Source organism: Hoplias malabaricus, chromosome 1, assembly GCF_029633855.1.
Source record: "Hoplias malabaricus isolate fHopMal1 chromosome 1, fHopMal1.hap1, whole genome shotgun sequence".
In the NCBI taxonomy this organism is placed as follows: Eukaryota; Metazoa; Chordata; class Actinopteri; order Characiformes; family Erythrinidae; genus Hoplias; species Hoplias malabaricus.
This window is the reverse complement of record NC_089800.1, coordinates 25,403,450-25,424,846: the sequence shown is the minus strand read 5'-3', so window position 1 is coordinate 25,424,846 and position 21,397 is coordinate 25,403,450. Positions and strand designations below refer to the sequence as shown.

At 39.0% G+C, this 21,397-nt stretch overlaps 1 protein-coding gene across 1 annotated transcript in view; it reads left to right on the top strand.

Moving 5' to 3' along the window:
• The first annotated feature begins 2,934 nt into the window (after positions 1–2,934).
• nlk2 (nemo-like kinase, type 2) overlaps positions 2,935–21,397 on the top strand; it is a 68,883-nt gene continuing 50,420 nt past the window's right edge. The window contains exon 1 of the mRNA XM_066660444.1: positions 2,935–5,050. Coding sequence (XP_066516541.1) covers positions 4,578–5,050 — 473 coding nt within the window. The 5' untranslated portion in view covers positions 2,935–4,577. The remainder of the gene's footprint in view (positions 5,051–21,397) is intronic.

Genomic DNA, 21,397 nt, shown 5'->3' with positions numbered 1-21,397 from the left:
TCAAACTGTCGACAGATGATATAAAATTGATGTAAACGTGATGAAATTATATAATTCATTCATTCATTGTCTGTAACTGCTTGTCCTGTTCAGGGTCGCTGTTAAATAACATAATTAGATACTTAAACAGAATTACTTGCACAACTATATATTCTATGTAAAAATGCACACAGACAATAATAACTCAGCTTCTAAAATGTGTCAATTTTGATCCTTAAATAACTGCACAATGTACAGCTGTTATAACCTGCACCTGCACTGAGTCATCAGGTCAGAGAAGACAGCAGCTTGTTATTCCTCTTTGAATCTTGAGTTCTAAGAAGATGGATTTTTTTTTCCTGTGGACAGTGGCAATGGGGCCTGGTTTCCAAGTCTTCTGAGAGCTTAAGGCTCCAGAAGGTGACACACACCAATGTGGAGCATGTCATATTCATCTATAAGAACTAGGTCTGCACTTAAAGGAGGACACTATCTTTATTTTGGGTGTGGCAGGGGATTAATTGCTTTGTTTTAAATAGTGCCAATGTTTAATGAGAAACGTACAACAGTCAACCTTCCTATATTATATTTTTCGTGGTGGTTCACCTTGAATTCCTTTCATGGCTTAATGCTTTAAATACAGACTGTCATTTGTCTGAACAAAACTCAATGGGTTTCCAGCTTTCAAATTTAAAAAAATATGTTATTCAGGATACTCAGGATGAACTGGGATTTTTATTTATTTGCTTGTTCTAAAAATGTAGGATTAAAGTTCAAGCTTCAAAAAGCAACCTTGTAATTACAAAAATGTTCAAGTTACGGTCTTCATAAATCATACATTTTTGTTCAGTACATCTTACCGATGTTCAGTTTGTTAGAGCTCTCAAAAAACATGGAGGCCAGGCCAACACCTGAAAGTTACTGTGTGGCAGGGCACATCACCCTGCTGAATGAGGCCACTGCAATTAGGCAGTACCATGAAAGGGTGCACATGGTCTGCAACAATATATAGATAGGAGTTACTTATTAAAATAACAGCTACATGATTGCTAGAACCCAATTATTCCTAGCTGAGGAGCATTACAGTACTGGCTTGATTCTTTCAGTAGTGCATTCTGGTGCCATCCCTTTCACAGATAACTTACGTAGGCACATCTGGTCCTCCACAGGATGCAATAGAACATGATTCATCAGATCAGGCCACCTTCTTTCATTGCTCCATGGCTCAGTTCTGATGTTCAACTGTTCAATGTAGGTCCTTCCACAGTGGATAGGGCTCAGTATGGGCGCTTTCACTTGTCTGCATCTATGCAGCCAAACACAGCAAGCTGTGATGCAATGTGTGATCTGTCACTTTCTCTCAGAGCCAGCATTAACTTTTCCAGAAATGTGTTCTTCAGAGGGATCAGACAAGATGGGCTAGCCATCATCATATTCCACGCTCATTAATAAGCCTTGTAGCACCAATGACCCAGTCTCCAGTTCACTGGTTGTCACTCTTTGGATCACTTTTGGAATGTAATAATATTTGCATATTCAAAATGACTCACAAGATATGCTATTTGGAGTTGCTGTGACCTAGACATTTAGAGATCAAAATTTGTCCCTTGGCAAATTGCTAAAACCAAATTGGCAAATTGCTTTGCCCATATTTGTCTTGCTTCGAGCAAATCATCTTCAAGAACTGTTCACTTGGCATGCCACTGTAAAGAGATAGTCAAGGTTATTAATTTCACCTATCAGTTGTTATAATGTTGTGGTTGATCAGAGTATTTTACTGCATGTTCGCTCATTGAATGTGTGGTGGTGTTAATTTTCTTTTAAGCCCATGATGTTAGGCAGCACTGTTTTAGATGTAGCCTGCTGAAAGCACTGCTGAATATATGTGACCCACATCATTTTGTGATTACATAAACCCTCCAAAATAGTTCCTTAGAAGTTTCCCTCTCAGTAAAATCAGACAGGATCATCAGTCATTCTGAATTATGACTAGCAAATTTTATTGTTGGGTAGTGTATAAACACTTATAAAACATAATGACGTATGCCTAATCAGTGGTCAAATATTTAAGACACATATTTACATATCTTTGCTGTTCAAAAAACAAACAAAGAAAAACAAACAAACAAACAAACAAAAAAAACCTGTATTTGCAAAATGGAACATTTACAGGAGAATTAAAAAGTATATGTGTGTAATAGTGTGTTAAAGTGTATAACTTTTAACACATGAAAATATAACCACTATTTTGGAATTTCTTTTTGTGCTACTTCAGTGTGCACCCACTACAAACAAATTTAATCCAGGTGACACTTCAATGAGCAGCGTGAAAGAGAGAACTTCTAGCATACTGTTATTTTATTTATTTTTTTAAACTTATTTACAGACACTAGGGCATTGTAAACACATTAGACTAATTTCTAGCACACAGAGATTGGAGAGCTATCAAATGTAGACGAAACGTCTGAATTTTATAAAAAGTTGTTTTTGATCACAATTGTATGTCAACTTTAAGTGGCCATGTGCAAACAACGAGTCATTTTGTTAGTTAAGTATCCCAATTTTTTAAGGTTGTACAAAACTGTGAAAACATAATTAATACAGTTGCCGTTGGTACCACTAGCACTTTTTTTCTAGTAGATTCTTTGAGGCTATTAAACATCCTATGGTGGGAGCACTGGCACATAAAACAGTGATTTTAAAAAAATTATAGATTTATGTTGTGAGCATTTTTAATAAGGTCACTGAGGCTGTCAAAACTTCTAACCATAGCTTTAACGGTGGCAGCATTTTCTTATAAGGTCATTGAGGCCATTAAAATATCCAACGTATAGTTGGATATGGTCCATTTGCTCATAATTCAATCTGAGCTATCAACATATCCAACCTACAATTTCATGTAGCGACTATTTAATGCTAAAATCAGTGAGGCTATCAAAATTCTGCTGTAGCTTTAATGCTGGTGGCATTTTGTAATAGAGCCACTGAGGTTATCAAAATATCGCACCTACATATTTAAGTAGGTAGTTAGGTTCTCTATAAAAGCCACTATGGCAGGACGTTTGTACAAGGAGGGAAAGTCCTTAAGAAGGTAAGAGCTTTGGCGCGGCAATGCGCGACTCTGTCTCTCGCCGAAATGGCGTCCGTTTCACAGGCAACAGGCCCCACTTTTGTTTTGCTTGTTTTGCTGGGGTCGCCCGTCCCCGCCCCGTGGCCACTGGTTTGCTGGCGGCCCGCTTTAGAGACGCGAACTCTGCTTCGCGATTTGTTAAAGGTGGCCGGGTCGCGCTGCCATTGGCTGAAACGCCTGTCAGTCAAAGGGGGAGGCAATCGACGGTTGACTGAAGAAGCTCAAGGCTCGCGTGTTGCCTATAACGTTCAAGCGGCGGCAGCAGAAGCAACGGCCGGCTTCCTCCGCTCGCTCTCGCCGCTGTTTCTCCGGGTCTGGAGACTCATTTCGATGCTTCACTCTTCCGTTTTCCTTCAGCGGATGCTCGGAGCTAAAGCACGGTAGGTTAGCCGCCTCGGCGAGGACACCGCCGATGGGGAAAATAAGTTGACTGCCTCCGGGAGGAATTTTGACAATTTTCTGGTTTTCGTCGGCGCGATGGGGGCTCAGGGATCGGCGGAGCGTCGGCGGTTTTGACACAGTGGGACACGCCACATTTTGAGAGATATATTTTCTTAACGCGTCCCACGGAAACAGACCTGCGGAGCGCCGTCCATCCGCGCAGCCTCTACTGCTCGGCGCGTGGTTGCCCTGGGCATATATGGAGGGCATTTCGTCCACTTTCAGACCCGAAAAAGAGTGAGTACCGCCGGCTAACGAACACCGGGCTCAGCGGCCGTGGCCTTGGGTGAGAATCCAGTCTTAACTTCTTCAAAAAAATCAACAAAAACTGCAACTGCATGCAGCCTCCGGCCGTGGAAACTGCCTCGGCTCCGGACCAGCCAATATGGCCAATGTGAAGAAGTCTAAAAGATGAATGTTGCATTCCCCACTTAACCTACATTCAATTTTTCGCACTCCAAGAAGAAAACAGAGGGGAACAAGGGTTGTTTCGAGCGTGGAGAACTTCCCCACGTCCACCATGAGGGAGATATAAGCCCGTGCAGGATATTTGGACTAAGGGGGGAGTGGGATTTTATTTTTATTTTATTTTATTTTAATTTTTTTTCCTCATCATTTATTATTTAAATTGTATTCTTTTGCTTTAGTTTTAGGCTCATCTTGCATGTGCAATTGGAAAATAGGAAAAAAAAAAAGAATTGTGGTGCCTGAGCTTAGAGAGAAAGCAAGTAGATTTTCCAGAAGTAGGTCAGATCCTATGGATGATAACAGCATAGAGTTGCTTCCATAAGAGTGAGTGCACTCATGTTAACACCACACCTTGTCACCTTGTACTTGATCCTTTCCAAGCATTCCTGTTTGGATTTTCACATGTCCATCATTGGATAGATGGCGGGCCAATGATAGTCTGACCACCGCTGCTGCCTCCCATCTTGATCTCTTCGGAGACCCCATTTTCGCTCTTGTTGCCCTCCTTTTGAGTTCTTTTTTTTGCCTCCCCTCTTCTTTATTTTTGGCCATTGAGTGAATGGCTCTTTGCGGGACGACGGCAACCAATGCTGCAAAAATGATGGCAGCTTATGGTGGAGGCGGCGGTGCTTCAGCTGTGGCGGCCCACCACCCGCACCACCACCACCACCAGCTGCCTCACCTTCCACCCCCACACCTGCACCACCACCACCACCCCGGCCAGCACCACCTGCAGCACCCAGGCTCGGCTGCGGCCGTGCATCCAGTTCAACAGCAGCACGCCTCCGCCGCCGCCGCCGCCGCTGCCGCCGTCATGCTCAACCCTAACCAGCAGCAGCCATACTTCCCCTCTCCTGCCCCTGGTCAGGCCCCAGGTCCTGCTGCCGCCGCAGCTCCAGCTCAGGTCCAGGCAGCAGCAGCAGCGGCTGTCAAGGCACACCATCACCACCACCAGCATGCTCACCACCTGCAGCAGCAGCTGGACATCGAGCCCGACAGGCCCATTGGCTACGGAGCCTTTGGTGTGGTCTGGTGAGTTTCTTTCTTTTCTGTAAAACCAAATTTATACCCATTTCCTTTGGTTATGCATTACTATAACCTATTTGACTCTTGGTGCTTGGATGGCTGCAGCTCTGCAGAGTTCAACAGTAGATCTCAGGCATAAAGGCCTGAGGTATATATATATTAGATCAACTGATAGGCCCTTTGAGTTTAAGGTGCATGCTGCAATAAAATAAGCATTCTACTTGTAACCTCTTAAACACAAAATGACTCTTTGTGGGACACTTGAGTCCCATAGTAATTTCTAAATAATTAATAGCGTATTATATAGTAATTATGCATGTTGGGGTGGTTAACAAATGTGGTTAAATATATCATTTTATGAATTGGATTCAGGTCTTTTCAGAGCTGTCATTCTTCAGGCCCTGAGTTAGACACCCGTGATGTAGGCTTATTACTGGTACCAACTCTAAGTCTATCCACTAACTAGCGTAAATTAAAATGTAACCACTATGCAAAACATGTGGCGAAACCATAAAACCCAGGCCATATTTCTCTGTGGTGATGCTGCAGACAATTCTGAAGTTGTGTTCTGACCCCTCATGGAGTTAAGAATGAGGGAGGAGTGAAAGTCAAGGCCTGCTGACAAGCCTGAGTTAACATGAAGTCCTCAAAATGGAATGGCAGTGAACTTGTGAACTTTGTGGCCTTGTGGGTCTTCTTTACTGGTGGTACCCACATGACATCTGTTTTCCAATCACGAGGCAGCATCATGCCAGCTTCTGGGAGCCATGGGGAAGTGTGACTTTACTGTATCTGTCAGGCTTGTGACGGAAGGAACAGGGGAGAGCTTTTTGGCACAAAGCCCCTCTGCAAAAGAACATCACCCTACTTAAAGAGATAAGCTGACATAAAGAGTCAGGATTTAGGCCCTGTCAGTTTTAGTCCCTGTGTCTGAAGCAGAGTTCTTAACCTGTGGATTTTCTGATGTTTGCTTTGGTCTATTTTCCTCCTCAGGTAGAGACGCAGCACTCGGGTGCAAAAATGATTAATCAGTCAATGAGGGGCTTTTGCTGTTTCACGGCTCAGCCAGCCAGTAGACAGACTTTCTGTGATAAACTTTTACAGTTCTGTAAGCATTCTGTGAGGAAATGAATTGTGGTTGACAGTGGATAGGCTGACAACTGAGACAGTCTGCAAAAGATATGAAAAGCTGGCTTATGTCATCTCCAGAGGAAGAACAGTTGTGGTTTGCAGCAATATCCTTTAGAATAAACACCTAGTGTCAGAGGGATGATTCAGCCTTGTACTTTTCTGAAATGTTTGGCAGGAGAATTGGTAACTGAACACATTTAAGTGATTAAATTGACAGCGTAAAATAAATACACAATAACTAAAACATTTTCATCTTTGCACAAAATATGTTTTCTGATATTCTCATTTAAAAAAAAACCCTACATTCAAGCAATAGTTAACTATAAAGTTGTCTTTTTTTTGTGGATTTACACAGGGAAACACTAAACATTGCAAAACTCCCAGATTTGAGTAGCTTAATAACGATACACTTATGTCTAATTAATAACAAAGGGAAAGATGTATGTCTTATATGGTGGCTCTGCCTAGTCCTGAAAGGGTTTAGAATGGGATGTGTTATTTTTCCACCTCTCAACATGTTATTCTTAGATTTTGTTTGCATTTTCTTGTTCTCACAAGCCAAGTAATACTCACACATTCAGCGTATTTGTTTGAGTTTTCTTCCCTTTTTGTCTTATTTATTTATTTATTTATTTATTTATTTATTTGAGAGTAACAGCTCCTTGACAGTTTCACATCACTTCAGACCCGTAGAAGTGTTGTAGAGTTGAAAGAACGGACAGAAAGTCCTGTGGATTCGAAATAAGACTGGAGCTTGATTAATCCGTCCCATCTCTTGCTCTCACCCTCAAAAATAGAAGACGTTGTGTTTTGGTTATTCTGACTGGAACAGTTGTGTCGGGAGAGGGTTATCTACCGATCATGCAGGGTGGTTAGAAATCTCTTTTATTATATTTTGAGCTCTAGTTTTGGAAACACTAATTTTGGAAACAGTTTCTCACTTGTTTTGATTTCCCCATTGCATTATCTTGTATCTAAATCCTCATAAGATAATTACTAAAATGGAATAGATATAAATAATGATTTGCTTAGAAATTTAAATAAAAAGTGCAGTGTTGGTTGAAAGATTTGAATGGCATTATTGTTAATTGTATTTTCAATGATCTGAAAGCCAGAAATACATATGGTTGGTTTAAATAATGATTTTAGGTTTAAAATAATTACTTTAGTAGTAGTTGTAAACATTTATAAGGTACAAGTGCAAGTTTGGGCTGCATACATTTTACTGGTGTAATTGATATTTATTTTGGAAGAAAATCTGAACCAGTACCTGTGAGGCAGCACCCTGTCATAATGTGGCCCATGAGCATGAACCAGTCCACACTGTGTCGCCGTCAATTCAGAATGCTGTCAATCATTGACCTTCTTGAGCAAAATACAGATTCTTGCTCTTTAGACGTACTCATCCATGCAGGGTGCATGCAGAAAGGCCACTGTCTTTCTCTCGTACTTCCCGTCATCAGCAGTCTCCCTTCTCACAGAATCTCAGCTTGACCTTTCCTCAAAATCGTTTCCTGGTGCTCATTGTCTGCTTTTAATCTGTGTCATGTATTTTTAGCTGTCCTCCAGAGGCCTGGCCACAGAGCCAGACTCATCCAGGGCTTCCTCCACAGGCCTGTATGTGTGGAGAGGGGCCAGGAATATCCCTGCTGCAGCCTCAAGCCCAACATGCTAGCCATGCTAGCATGCTCTGTTGAATAGGGGGAAGCTTGTATAGGAAGATTCAAGGCAGGGGGTTAATGGTCTATGAAACTGCAGCTACAGAAGGAAAGCAAATGAGTATCAAAAGAGAATTAGAATGAGATTGGCCCCTTTCTAATGTGCAGAGCATGGGTTTTGGAGAGTGCACTAAAGTGTAGTGAGTGCTCTATGATGCGTGCAGCTGTGAAAGGTTGAGTAAATTGGCTTTGGCCCTGGCAAAGAGAGCGTGTGTGTCATGTGTTTAGCTGCATGTTCAGTCCAGATGGAGCTGGGTTTTTCAAATTAAAATTCAATTCCCTGTCCTACCCTTTTTCAAGTGTACAATAAGCAGAGATACTAATGTAACTACAGTTATCTCTTAGATCTGTAACAATAGCTTTTGGCAGGTAAGCTACTTAATGCTTTATTTAAAGTTGCTCACATAAACACACTACAAAAACCTTTTATGGCAAATATAAAAAATGTTATACACGTGGTAAGACCCAAGGGGGTTATGTTTTTAACCCTCCAAGGAAATTAAGTATTATTTGTTCCTTATGTGAAATAAAACACTTTTTGATAGCTTCTCTGGTATCTAGTAGCCAGCAGGAAAAGTGGCCCAGAGATGTTGTGCTGAAATACAGGCATATGGACATTTGTGTCATTAACCCAGTAAGAAAAACCATAATTTTATATATATATAATATTAAATATTTATATTATTGCCCCAGACAATAATGGAGAAAAGATGACAGAACTTGACATGTTATGCTAAATGCTTTAAAGATATTTCTGAAAACATTTTATTTTTTTGTACCACATGGCAATTAAAGATGTCATTGATCTGATACTGGTATATGTATCTTGGCCAAAAACAGCAGGAAATGCTGAATTGTATATTGGTGTGAGGGGCAAAACCAAGGCGGCACCATGACAAATTTAGATTTCAATTTCTCAGAACAGGTTTTGGTGCAACATTGATAACTTCCAGCAACTGTTGCACAGTTCAGAGAGCAAACCAGAACTGTAGTGAAGAAATGCACAAAACACCATTTATGTAATCTTTCTGAATATTAATTAGTGTTTACCTACATTTTAGAAAGTTTTCTCTTTTTCCTTTTCCTAGTCCACTCTATTGAAGCTAGTCACAAAATTTGAGTCGGTCTTTTGATTCTATCTTTAGAAAATTATGTATATTCTAACTTGGTGTGGTGTAAAATTGCTTATCTGAATTTTCAGACGATCATTGTCTCTAATATAATATACAGTAATACATGTAATATACAGTAAAATAAAAAAAAAATGGAAACCACTCGTATTATGCTTCTTTATTTTGATTTGTAAACATAGCTTGGTTGCTAGCCTTAGCACGAAAAAATCTCTGGCCTCACTGTCTCCATACCAACAATGGGAGATGATACAGTAATCTAGAATTTTTTCAAGTGTTCTGACAATGTATAGCTGAGTATGATGACACGATGTATTGGAGGTGAAATACAATTTCCAATAAATATAAACACAGTTGTTTCAAGATTTTATACCTTACCCTACTTTTACAATTACTAATGTACAGTAAGTTAACCACCAGTATGACACACTGTAATGTTCCTTCTGAAGTTGAGTTCATTTTATGTGGATATCTATATTCAGTAAAGTAGTACAGTAATTTGTGTATATTAAAGTTATACAGGTCCATTTTAATACATTCATTTTAGCTGTAAATAATTGTTTACATTGACATTTTCTTTTGTTATAAATATTTAAAAATTTTAATTATTTAGGAACAGTTTGTGGGTGTGTCAACATATGATTAACGTATGTTTTTTGGAATAGCTAAAATTTTAAACATGTCATGAAAGCAGTGTAGGCCTGCAGCAAATTTAGAATACAGAAATCTAGTATGCATTTTTCAAGTGTTCTGACAATGTATAGTTGAGCCAATGCACTTGACAGTGTGGCATACAATATCAGCATTCAGTTGGAATGATAATGGATGCCCAGCAGCCATGGATGCAATATATAGCTTACGTTCATTGTTCTTTACAGTCAGCCCCTACATTCACATTAGCTTAGTGCACAATAAAAACAAAGATTCGACATTCACAGCCTGCATCTCAGAAGCCTGTTGAAACTTCACTGCAACGGTAGCCTTAAAAGACCAACGCAGATAGCAATATCTCTGTCTCAATCTCATAATCATGGCCCACATGACTCGTTTATGTTTACACATGGAGCCTCCATCACATAGCCCAGCCATTAGAGAAATCTCAGATAAAGATGAAATTCTAAACACAAGCAGTGTTGTCCCGTCATGGTGATTATTTTTGTGAGCTGCTGGGTTTTGCTGTGTTTATTTGTACCTTGCTAAAAGTGCTGGGGTGAAGCATACTTGCAAGATGCCACGGTTGGCCCCCCTGTCACTGAAGGACGTAGTAGGGCTCTGTGCAGGAATGTAGAGGAGGTTTCATTGCTCATTAAAACCGCCTGCCCACGTCTGTATGGCTCAGGTTGGATCGGCCGACTGGAATGTTCATGTGGTCATGGAGACCCAGGCTAAAGTTCTCGCCCACCAGGCCAGTGCATGGCTTGACAGCTTTCAGTTTTTTCCCCTTGTCACTGACCTGATGAGCCTGGAATTATGTACATGATTTTAGTCCAGTAGTTTTTATTTATTTATTTATTTATTCCATTTTTAAGTTTAGAATGCTTCCTCATCATTCGCTAGCTTTCCAGTCTGTGTGATGAAAAACATGTCAAGTGTTTGTAGACTTGTAAAAGTGTTGTAGGAAATGGCTCAGACCTAACACCAAAATACTACTCAAGCAAATCAGCAGCAGGAAGCATTCTTGCTCATGCATAGGATGGTGGAAAGGCAGATGCCTTTCTTCACTACCACCGGCACTTGCGCTCCCCCCCTCCATCACCAGCTTTGATGCTCTATCTATCTGGTGCTGGTTCATTCACTCCCTCTCTCTGTCACTGACTCTGGTGTGGTCTCCCTCAGAACAATGAAAGACATGGGAATGGATGATTTTGCTCTATCCCAGCTCCATAGGTGCACAAACACAGTAAAAAATAAAATAAAATAAACAGCTCCATTTTAAAATTAGGTTCTGTGATAATTCAAACAAAACAGGTTCATCAAACAGGTACCAGCTACACTCAGCTCTTATTCAAATATAGAGTCCCACGTTAAAAAAAAAAAAAAGCCCCAGAATCATATACATTGCTTTTAATGAACCCATACTCATACCATAAACTGCTTTAGTTTATACAAAACTTTCATTGGTCTGTTGTGCTCTGCTTTTCTTAAAAATTATGTAAGAATTGATGCAAAATTATTAAAAAAAATATATATATATAAGTGCATTTTCAGAATGGTAACTATCTAGGAATTTTAAGCATAAATGGTGTAGTGAAAATATACAGAAATAAAAGTACATCTATTTTAAAGCTGCAGCCACAGAGATCAAATTAATTAAATTCATTAGCTCTAACACGACAGAGTATAGAGTTAGATAAGTGCTTGACAGTCTTTGCTCACTAATTAACCAAAAAACATAGAAAAATTTACTAAACTATTTTAGTTTTTCGGTATTTGATGAAAGAATGGACCACGATATTACATATTTTTTTTGGGTAAATATCTGCTGTTTTTTTTTTTTTTTTTTTTTTTTTTTTTTTTTTTTTTTATGCATTTTTCTTTTTTTTCATTTTTCTCTTTTTTTTTGCATCCAAAAATCAGATTTTCCTGTGTAATAAAAAAATGCAATTCAGTATTGTTCATGGCATGGAAATATGCAGAAATACATAATTTGGCCTAATTATCACAATTACAAGCATTTTTGGGAACATTTAGAAGTACCTGTACAGTGCAGTAAAGTTTTGGGCGTCTATCACAATGTCTGCCTCTGAAAATCTGTATAGTTTGTTGGTTTCGTTATTGCTGTTCTTCTGTAGATGGTGTTTCAGTCTTTTGCAGTTATTTAGTTGTTGATCTTTTCTTCATTAGCTCTGTCGTGAAAGACAACAGATGACTCAGTGTTGCCCTCTTTAAAGTGCCTTCAGCTGATTGTTAATAATTGACTTTTAGCTGATTCTATTACAACCATAAATGAACATGCAAAATCAAGTACTGCTTGTTGACAGAGGCTGCTTCTGTTTCACCTTTTTTCATTGATGCCCTGTTTGGTAAAATGTTTCTATAGAATGACCATTCATTTTTTTTTTTTTTTTTACAAAAATAGGAGCCTTTTGTAAGATATGAGTCACTCACAACAGCTGGTCAAATGTGTTAGAGGAATATATGACATGGGCTTATTAATCACTGTGGCCTTTATACAATGTGATGACATCAAGGCTGTTCTCTGATCTTTCTCTTCTCTTTTGTTCTAACCTTCCTAACACCATTATTGACAAAGAGTCCCATCTTACCTGGATATAAGTAATTGCGGTGTGTGTGTGTATATAACCCCTAATTAATTTTAGGTAAAGAGCTGGTACCTTTGTACAAGATGGTATTGTCATCATATTAACTATCACTGTGCCCTCTTATACCTGATTAATTTTTTTTTTTTTTAAGGTGTATTATACAGACACAGACAGTCTAGAGCTTTTAGTACCTCCAGCTTGAAAGGCTTACAAACAGGACGAGAGATGTTGTGTTTTTTTTTTTTTTTTTTTTTAAAACAGCAACCACAGCAGTCAGAAGCAGCTCTTAAGAGGCCCTGCATTTGGCAGATGCATGGGCCGAGTAGACACGGCTTACCTTTGAAGTGCAGGGGGTGAGAGCGCTCAGGAGCGTGCACGTTAACCCTTTTGTCACCCATCTCAGGCTATTGTGAGCAGCTTCTGCATCCAGGGAGCCACTCTTGGCAGTATGATCTTGAAAGCAACAACATCGGAGCCATGCCAACATTTATTTATTTATTTTGCCTCTTTTCTTTTTCTCTTCTTATCTGCCTCTTTTCTCATTTTCTCCCAGTCTTTATCAGCATCGGTCTTTTATATATTTCTCTTAGAGCTCCCTGAACTCATAAAAGCAGCGGGTGTTCTGAGCGCTGACTCACTTTTTTATTGAGATTTAATCAGTGTTTGTTTCAGACATAAAGCCTGTATAAGTGTGAAACATTTTAGAAGACAGTGTCTGTATGCACTGTGGTCTAAAGCAGAGGTCTGTTCACTGCAGTAGCAAAACAGTGGAGACCAGCTCATAGTCTGGGGGCAGAGTTGTTAATTAAAAAGCCCTCTGCTTTGGGTGAACCCTTCGGTTTAGAGCCTTGCCACTTCCGACATTTGTTCATACTTATTTTTAGCTGTGCCATTATGTGCCACTCTGGCTACAGAGCATAATTTATCTGCACTCCTCAGCTCCTCTAATAATGCACATTCCTCTGATCAGCCATGAGGAGCTGGGGTCATAGAAGAAAAGTTTTCAGACCAAAAAATCTACAAATTATTGAATGCCACCAGATAATACACTATTGCCAATGCCAAAAACAAGTTGACAAAATACTGATATATCTCCACTGTATCTGTGCAAATACCCTGTGCACTTTCAGGCACAAATGCAAGCAATGGAACCTGGACCCATGTTATGTACAGATTGTAGTCTAAACACAGTTTGTTGGTCGTGTGTGTGGACAAATGTAGAATTGCTCATCTCTCGCTCATGGACTTGTTTTGCAATTATTTTTTTTTATTTTTGCAGGCATGCTGTTAAAAGCCATGTCAAATGGAATAGTGCCAAACTGGTGCATGAGCCTTAAACATGTGACCTAACATAACATTACACCTGCTTAAGTCTTAGAGACCTTATTTACATTCAGATTTTTGTTAAAAATGACAAGTTATCTATAAACATGTATTCTTGAATATATTTTGCTTCCACTATAATGTGCATGTGGTTGCATTAATGTGGATCTGTGTGTTGGTTTGAGCTCAGGTTCATTAACCCTGCTTAAATGTGTCAGTTACATCACACTGCACAGGTGTTGTCTTCATTCATCAAACTTAAATTTGAACTTTTAATATTAGCTCACTCTCAGTATTTTTTTCCCTTTTTTTACTCTGCATTTTTGCATGGATTTTTGTTGTTTTTCAAAGCGGCACGTGAGTATTTTAGTCCTGTATTGCATTGTGACTGCGGTGGTGCTTCATGTGACTCCCGCTAACGTGATTAATCAAAGCACTTGTAATCATGGTAACACATGAGGCGGGGTGAGTTTAAACATATCCACGACACTGTTTGAGACAAGCAGGTTGATTTTATATATTTATTTATTGAACACTGACAATGTGGCACTCCACATGCTTAGTATGATTAGAGCTGACGACATGCTGTGACTAATCAGCACACCATACACACTTTTGTTTGTTATCAAAACCTTAAAGGAATATTTTAGAGGGAAAAAAATCACATTTATATATTTTTTAAATTACTGCAGAAGCATTTGTTCAACCAAGACGTTTTTGGGATCCAAGTTTTACTTCAATATCTTTTAGAATTAGCAGCTAATGATGCTAACAAACACCGGGAGTCACTAGTAATAGGATAAGTGTGTTTGTGAGTACTGCAACATTCTCTCTGCCCCCTCCCCCTGTATTCAGGTCAGGTAATGGCAGAACTGATTAGTTGATGTGTTTTAGGATGATGTACGTTGTATTCTAAATTATAAAATGAACAAAGCTTTGCCATCAAGTTGGCAAATGAGACAACTGTGCTGACTGAAGTGGAACCCACTTTTTTCCATAAGACAGTTTAGTAACATTAAATACAAGATAATTTACAACACATCCCTACACTCCAGAGTTCTCTAGAAGAAAGAAAGAAAGTTTTAGTTTAAATGTGTAAATAAAGTCAGTCAGTACAATTTGACTAAAATGCTATTTTTAAAAAGAATTTTACAGTGCTTGCATATGTATTTTGAAATTATGTCATTTCAGAATGAATTAACCACTGGAATTTAGGTGACTATTCATTTTTTAAAAATCATTATTTATTTATTTAAAATTATAAAAATGTATATAAGTAAGTTTAGCATTTTAGCTCCGATTCTTAAAGGGCACATCTATGGTTGTTGGGAAATGCAGGATCTCTGTGTCTTTTTAAGGTCGAACAGTTTGTTTGGGAAGGAAAAATCACAGTTTGACTTACAAGCTGGCTGTAAGTTTTTATTCACTTTTTTGAATTACCACAGAATCTCATTTGTAACTCGGGTTGTTTAGTTTTGTAGCACTTTCAATGCAGTTAGCCATCTCATGAATTTGAAGACACCTTAAGTGATCTGAAACGCCCACCTATGGAGCAGGAATATTGTATAAAAAAAACGACACATGTCTTTTTTCTCACATGAGAAGACAGAGGAAGCCTAGTATACCAGACTGAGACAGATTGTTTTTTTTTTTTTTGGTTAATTTACAATCACTGGGGATTCGTAAACACGTTAGATCGGTTTCCATCTCACAAACAGTCTGGATAGTTAGCAAATGGTGAGGAAACAACATCTGAATTTTATAAAAAGTGTTTTTTGATTGTAATCATGCACGTCACCTTTATGTTTATATGTTTATATATATATATATATATATATATATAAATGGTACACTGGTTGTCTGCAATATCATGCATTTTTTATGTATATTTTATATTTACATTTAAATTATTTTATTTCAATGACATCAGAGGGAATTTTATTCGTCTAGTCCTGTTTCTAGTTTAGGGAAATGGACGTAGATTTGGATACAGTGACCACATCCTGCAATAGGGTGCTTTATTTTTTAACAATGGAATTTGAATATGTCTGGCCTTCTGTCTGGTTTGTTTGCCACCAATTCAAAACAGAGAAGATAGGCATGCTTGAGCCAAGTCAAGCCTGTTTTTCTCCTTGTCCAATAACCAGCTGCAGTGACTCCTCACATAAGGGTTAGAAATGTTTAACGCCATGATGAGCTCTGAGAGATCAAGAGAAAATGTGAGATTCCAATACTCATCCAAACTGTAACATCTCTTTAGTAAAGATGATGCAGTATTACTTTATAATATACTGAAGCCTGATTTAAAAAAAAAAAAATGCATTTTGTAGAATTTAGAAATCACTTGTATAAATAATAAATAATAACAATGACTTCACTGCTGTTTAGGTTGGACTCTGTGATGGTCAGCTCTTTTTTATAGGAACATTAATTATTTGCAAAGCTTACACAGGACTTGCTGCTTTGCTTGATTTTTATGTTCTTTTTCTTTGAATTTTCAAGAGGTTATATAATCTCCTTAAAAAATGTCTGCCAAAAATGGAAAAACATATTGTACATTTTACTGCAAATTAAATCATTGAAAGCAATCCTTTGACATTCTGACCTGTTTTATTCACATGTTCTTTAAATAATAAAGAGACATTTATCCTCCTCTGTCTAATCCAGCAGTTTCTGGTGTTAGCCTGATAGACATACTGTGTTTTAGTTCAGTGCTATCTCTGGTCTCTCTGGTCTCATACATTGCATGCCCAATTAACAGATGACAGTGATCCATCTTGGAAAGGCCTGGCCTTCCAGTGCATGTTTAGTCTTTTAACAGTGCGATCTCGCTGCATGGTACGAGCTGAGGCCAAAGATGGCGGCTGATGATCAGGAGGCCTGAGTCAGTGTTTGCTTCACACTCTGCTCAGCGTGGTGGAAAGAAGCCAGGAATGCCCATGTACATCTGCTCCTACACTGTACTCATGGCCTTCCCAAGAGTATCTTTGGAGGCTTTGCAGTGGGCATGTAACAGTTGAGTCCAACACAGTACGATTCAAGGCTTCAGGACACAACATTTACAGCTATGCTATTTCTCATGCATTCAGTAAGGTGGCAGTTATTGCAAGCTGTGACAGAAGTGTGTGATAATTTGATATGAATTATTTTTCACTGGTAGCTAGTTTAAAAACATAGTGAAATTCTGTGGGAAATCCTGAGGTTGAAATGGTAAGAATCTATAGAAAGAAAAGTGATATTTATTTTGGTTTTATTATGGTTTGAATTTCAAAGTTGCAGATCATACATTTTAATTGTTGAAATAAACTTACATTTTGACATTTATTAATTCAGACGGACTTTGTGAATTAAACTGTTCACAATGTAAACATAAAGCACTTGTAGTTTATCGCTTAATTCACTGTTTTTTTTAAATAATTACATATGCTTAGTACTGCAACCCAAAACGAATGTGAGTTAACTAAACATGTTTACATCAGTGACAGGCCCCGTTCTCCTTTAAGTTCTTTTTCATCAGCAGGAGATCAAGTTAACACTTTTCATGTTTTATATGTACTCAGATATGATTTTTGCTGTAGTCTGTGTAAGACAAGTGGCAAGATATAACAACAACAATACAAGGTTACATGGGTGTTTCATTGCATCTTACATAAAGCCTCTTTTCACATAAAGGAAATGTGAAAAGTGGCAGATAAAGCCACCAAGTTGGGAAATTCAGGAAGTCAGTGGGGAGAGCAAGAGAAAGGCTGTTTGTGGCAATTAAGTGATATCCCTTGGTCCCCTGGCCCCTCAGCACAATAAGCGATAGTGTGTTATTGGTTTTGTCAGTCCAGAGCCAAAGCTAGACTATGGGCTAAAGCTGTTTTCACTGCGCTTCTGCCGACACCACAGCCCCCACATGATACAGGACTCCGGCGAGAGAGCAAGGAAGTGGCTGTGGCGTCTGCCATTACTGGAAGCATCTCCAGCCAGAATAGTCCCTAGGCGCTGTGATCCATTTGTCTAGAGCATTGTTTGGCCTTCTTAAGTGGTTTATAAAAGGAGATTGAGCACAGGCTCGGACAGATTTCTTCCTCTCAGGCCCTGATATGTAACACAAATCTCCACACATCATTGGATTATTAGATTAAATCCATAAGTTTATTTTGTGAAACTGTGTAGGGATATTATGTAGCTTTCTTACCACATATTTATTATTTGTTATCTATGTTTAGAACTGTCTTTTCTTGAGATGTATCAATAGTGCTATTAGCCCTACCAAGTTGCTGTTACTGCTGGCAGTGATGAGAGTATTCTTTCACTTATGGCTTACTGAGTCATGCAGTGTATTGATACATAACCCTTTAATGACGTCTGATTTGAAGGCATAATCCAACAGTATAATATGATAATATTAATGTCAAGATAATAACATGGACTACTTCTTCTGTTTGATTATAATTTAACCATGAATATTTATGAAAACTGACACATGCAAAAAAATGTTTATTAAAATTTGTCAGCCCATGCCATCATGTATCCTGTTGAACAAGACTGTAACTGAAGTGTTAATGATATTTTATTACGAGTTGCTGCATGTATGTGAAGTGTTTTATTTATTTTTAAGTCTTTTCTTAATAGTAAAATTTTGATGTGTAGACCGAAACATGATAAAGCAGAATATGAAAAAAAAAATATATATAACATGTTACAAAATATGTGATAACGTGACTACAACTTAATAGCATTTTTCAATTTAATCTCCTTTCTAAAGGTTAAAAAGGAGCAGTACTTTTTGACACACGCACATGCGTATGATAGCAAGGGATCCCAGAGGCATACTGGAGTGAAGTGGCCAAATTTTAGAGCAAAGGGTGAGGACCCGTGCTAGTTCTGACTGTTATCAGTGTCTACCACCTTCTCCTTTACGCACATCATCATCATCATCATAGACATCATCGTACCCATAGACATGCAAACACACACACACACACACACGTTATGTATTAAACCTCATACACTTGTTGGTAGTAACAGGTGTCCAGGGAAAGCAGTCAGGAAGTGAACCATGCAGCGCCTGTGCCAAACACGCCACAGTAAGCCTAATAGGGCTTCTTCATTAGTTTTCCCCACTCACCACACTAGCAGATGCACTAATGTTCTCAATCCTTTTTCTGTAATGCTAAAACTTACATTACAAGCCTCATTTCTCTAAAGTGTTCTGCCTTTGACAGCTCACATTTGTGTGTAAATTACCCACATTTCTGTCATTAGAGGGAAACACCTCTGCCCTGAATTGACCCACATGTGCACATTTTATCTTTGGGTAAGCCACCGATCACACACCCCAGCAGAGGAGTGTGATGAGGATACTCCCAAATGTGGAAAAAAAATAGTAATAATAAAATCTAACAGTCTTTGCATGACCATGTATTAATATTAAGTGTTAAATAAATAACTATTAATTAACACAAACATTTTTACGTGAACTATTGTTTTGCACCATGAGTCCCATTTTCAGCATCGGGACTACCTGGTGTAGGCATTACTTTTTGTCTTTTTGTTTTTATTCCCACCTTTTGTGTTTGTGTCTTTTTAAGAAACAACATTGAGTGTTATTTTTTTTTAAACCTGCTTACAATTCCTGGCTTACTTTTTGAGGCTTATTCTTAAATAATGGTGTTTTTCCACCCCGTGAGTCTGGCTCTACACAACTCCAGTATGGCTCAGCTCACTTAAAGCTTGTCACTTTTCCACTAGCACAGCTCCCCTGTGAAATGGAGCCTGTGACGTCGCATAACCCAGTGTCTAACGGGAATTGCGAGCTTTAAAAACCACAACAAAGACGGTGGTGTATTTGTGTGTTGTTTTTGTTTTTTGGACTAAACACGGCTTTACGCCCCAGTTCTCACAGATCAGTTTTACTTGTTGCATGTCTGGCCTTCCCTGGAAATTTTCATCAGCCATCTGCCCAAGGAGCGTTTAAACCTCTTCAAAACACCTCAAGGTAAAGTTACGAGCTGCCGTTGTGAGTAAATGTGAAAGCTACTATAACTTTAAGAGATTTTACAAGCTACGATTTTGTGCTGGATTTGAATGAGCCATGGTGATTGACATGTCTCTCTGGTCAGTCAGTGCTCAGCAGGGTTTACACGTCACCGTTTAGTACCTACTCGACACGGTTGGAACCCAGTACTAGCAGGGACTGAAAAAGTACCTGGTTCCAGTGCCAGGACCAGGCCAGTAGAAAAGCAAAAGAGCCGAGTCGTGTTGTGTAGGTTCCGTGCAGTGTAAAAGCGCCATAAATTAATTACACCACACAGAGGAATTCTTAAAATATAGAAACATCTGATAAAAGTTGATACACTGTATTATAGCCATTTTAGCAATTAACAGAACCTGAAAACCTTTCAGATTTAAGTTAATATGTTTTGATGTAAGGAATCATGTATGACTGCCTGTGTCAGTCATTACCCAGTAACTGAATAAAACAGTCCAAGATCACATAAAAAAAAACAAAAAACACAGGTCAAACCTTGGACTGCTTCTCTCTAACGTGAGCATGGCTCGAGTTAATACATCATAATGGACAGTATGTGCTTGGGCTAGTCACTGCACCCCTGTTGTCTAGATTGTTGTCTAGCTGTGTGCTTCTTCTAATAACTAAAAGCTGAGCTTACTGTTGTACCGCCTCTCTCTCTCTCTCTCTCCTCCACAAAAGTCCTTCAGCCTGAAAATCCCTCTCTAAATTACGGCTGTTGTTAGGCTACCATATGGCTAGCTCCTTGATCCTATTTGTGAGGGTTTACCTAGGGGTGGAGCGGGGCTGCTTGGCTGCTGGCTGGTGGGGACAGTGGGTGGGGGGGATGAAGCCAGGACTGTAAGGAATGTGTGGGGGGTTAATGACCCAGGCTGCTATTTGAAATGGGCTTGTCCATGGCCCTGGCATGCCAAAGCCCTTCCCCTCTGGGCCATGAGAACCCTGCTGTTAGCTGCACTGTATCAGTGCCAGCCATTCCCTGAGGGGCTTCCAGACAATCATCCTACACTCACTCTCTCATAAACAACCACACACAGGCACTCACTCACTCACTCACTCACATGCAGAGTGTGTATATATACTTACAGTGAGAGTGGGGGAAAAGCTATAGGGGCATTTTGCGGTAGAGTACAGGAAGAAAGGCTACTAGTGCCGCTAATGGGTTCAAATGGAGGTCAGCTGTGAAACTGGAGAATAATGAGTGTTGCCATTAGCTTGTTGTGATAGTGAGGAAAAGTGAAAGTTACGTCAATTGAAATGGCTTTATAGTCTATATCACTGCTACAGCTCAGCATGATCGCATGAAAAGAAAAGGAAGCTAGTGGTATGTAAAGATCATGTTTCTTTAGAAAAAGTAACTAGGATATTGCCAGCATCTCAGTAAGCATTTTTGGACAAATCATTAATTCATTCATTCATTCATTATCTGTAACCGCTTATCTAATTCAGGGTCGCGGTGGGTCCAGAGCCTACCTGGAATCACTGGGCACAAGGCTGTGGACAAATCAGTGTTTAGTTAATCTGTTTCTAGATGGTAATTAGTTGATGTTGTATATGAAGCAATAATATAACAAATCTCCCCCCATACCAAGGACACGTGTGGTATCTCAAATCATTTTCTCGTTTTGTTGTCATGTTACCTTAACAGAGTGGGTTGTGAGTGAAGGTGAGTGAAAGGTGAGTGAAAAACAATATGGCACACAATTAGGTATTATTATTTAGCAGTTATTACACCGATATAAAGTTCTAATACTTGCAAACTAATAATT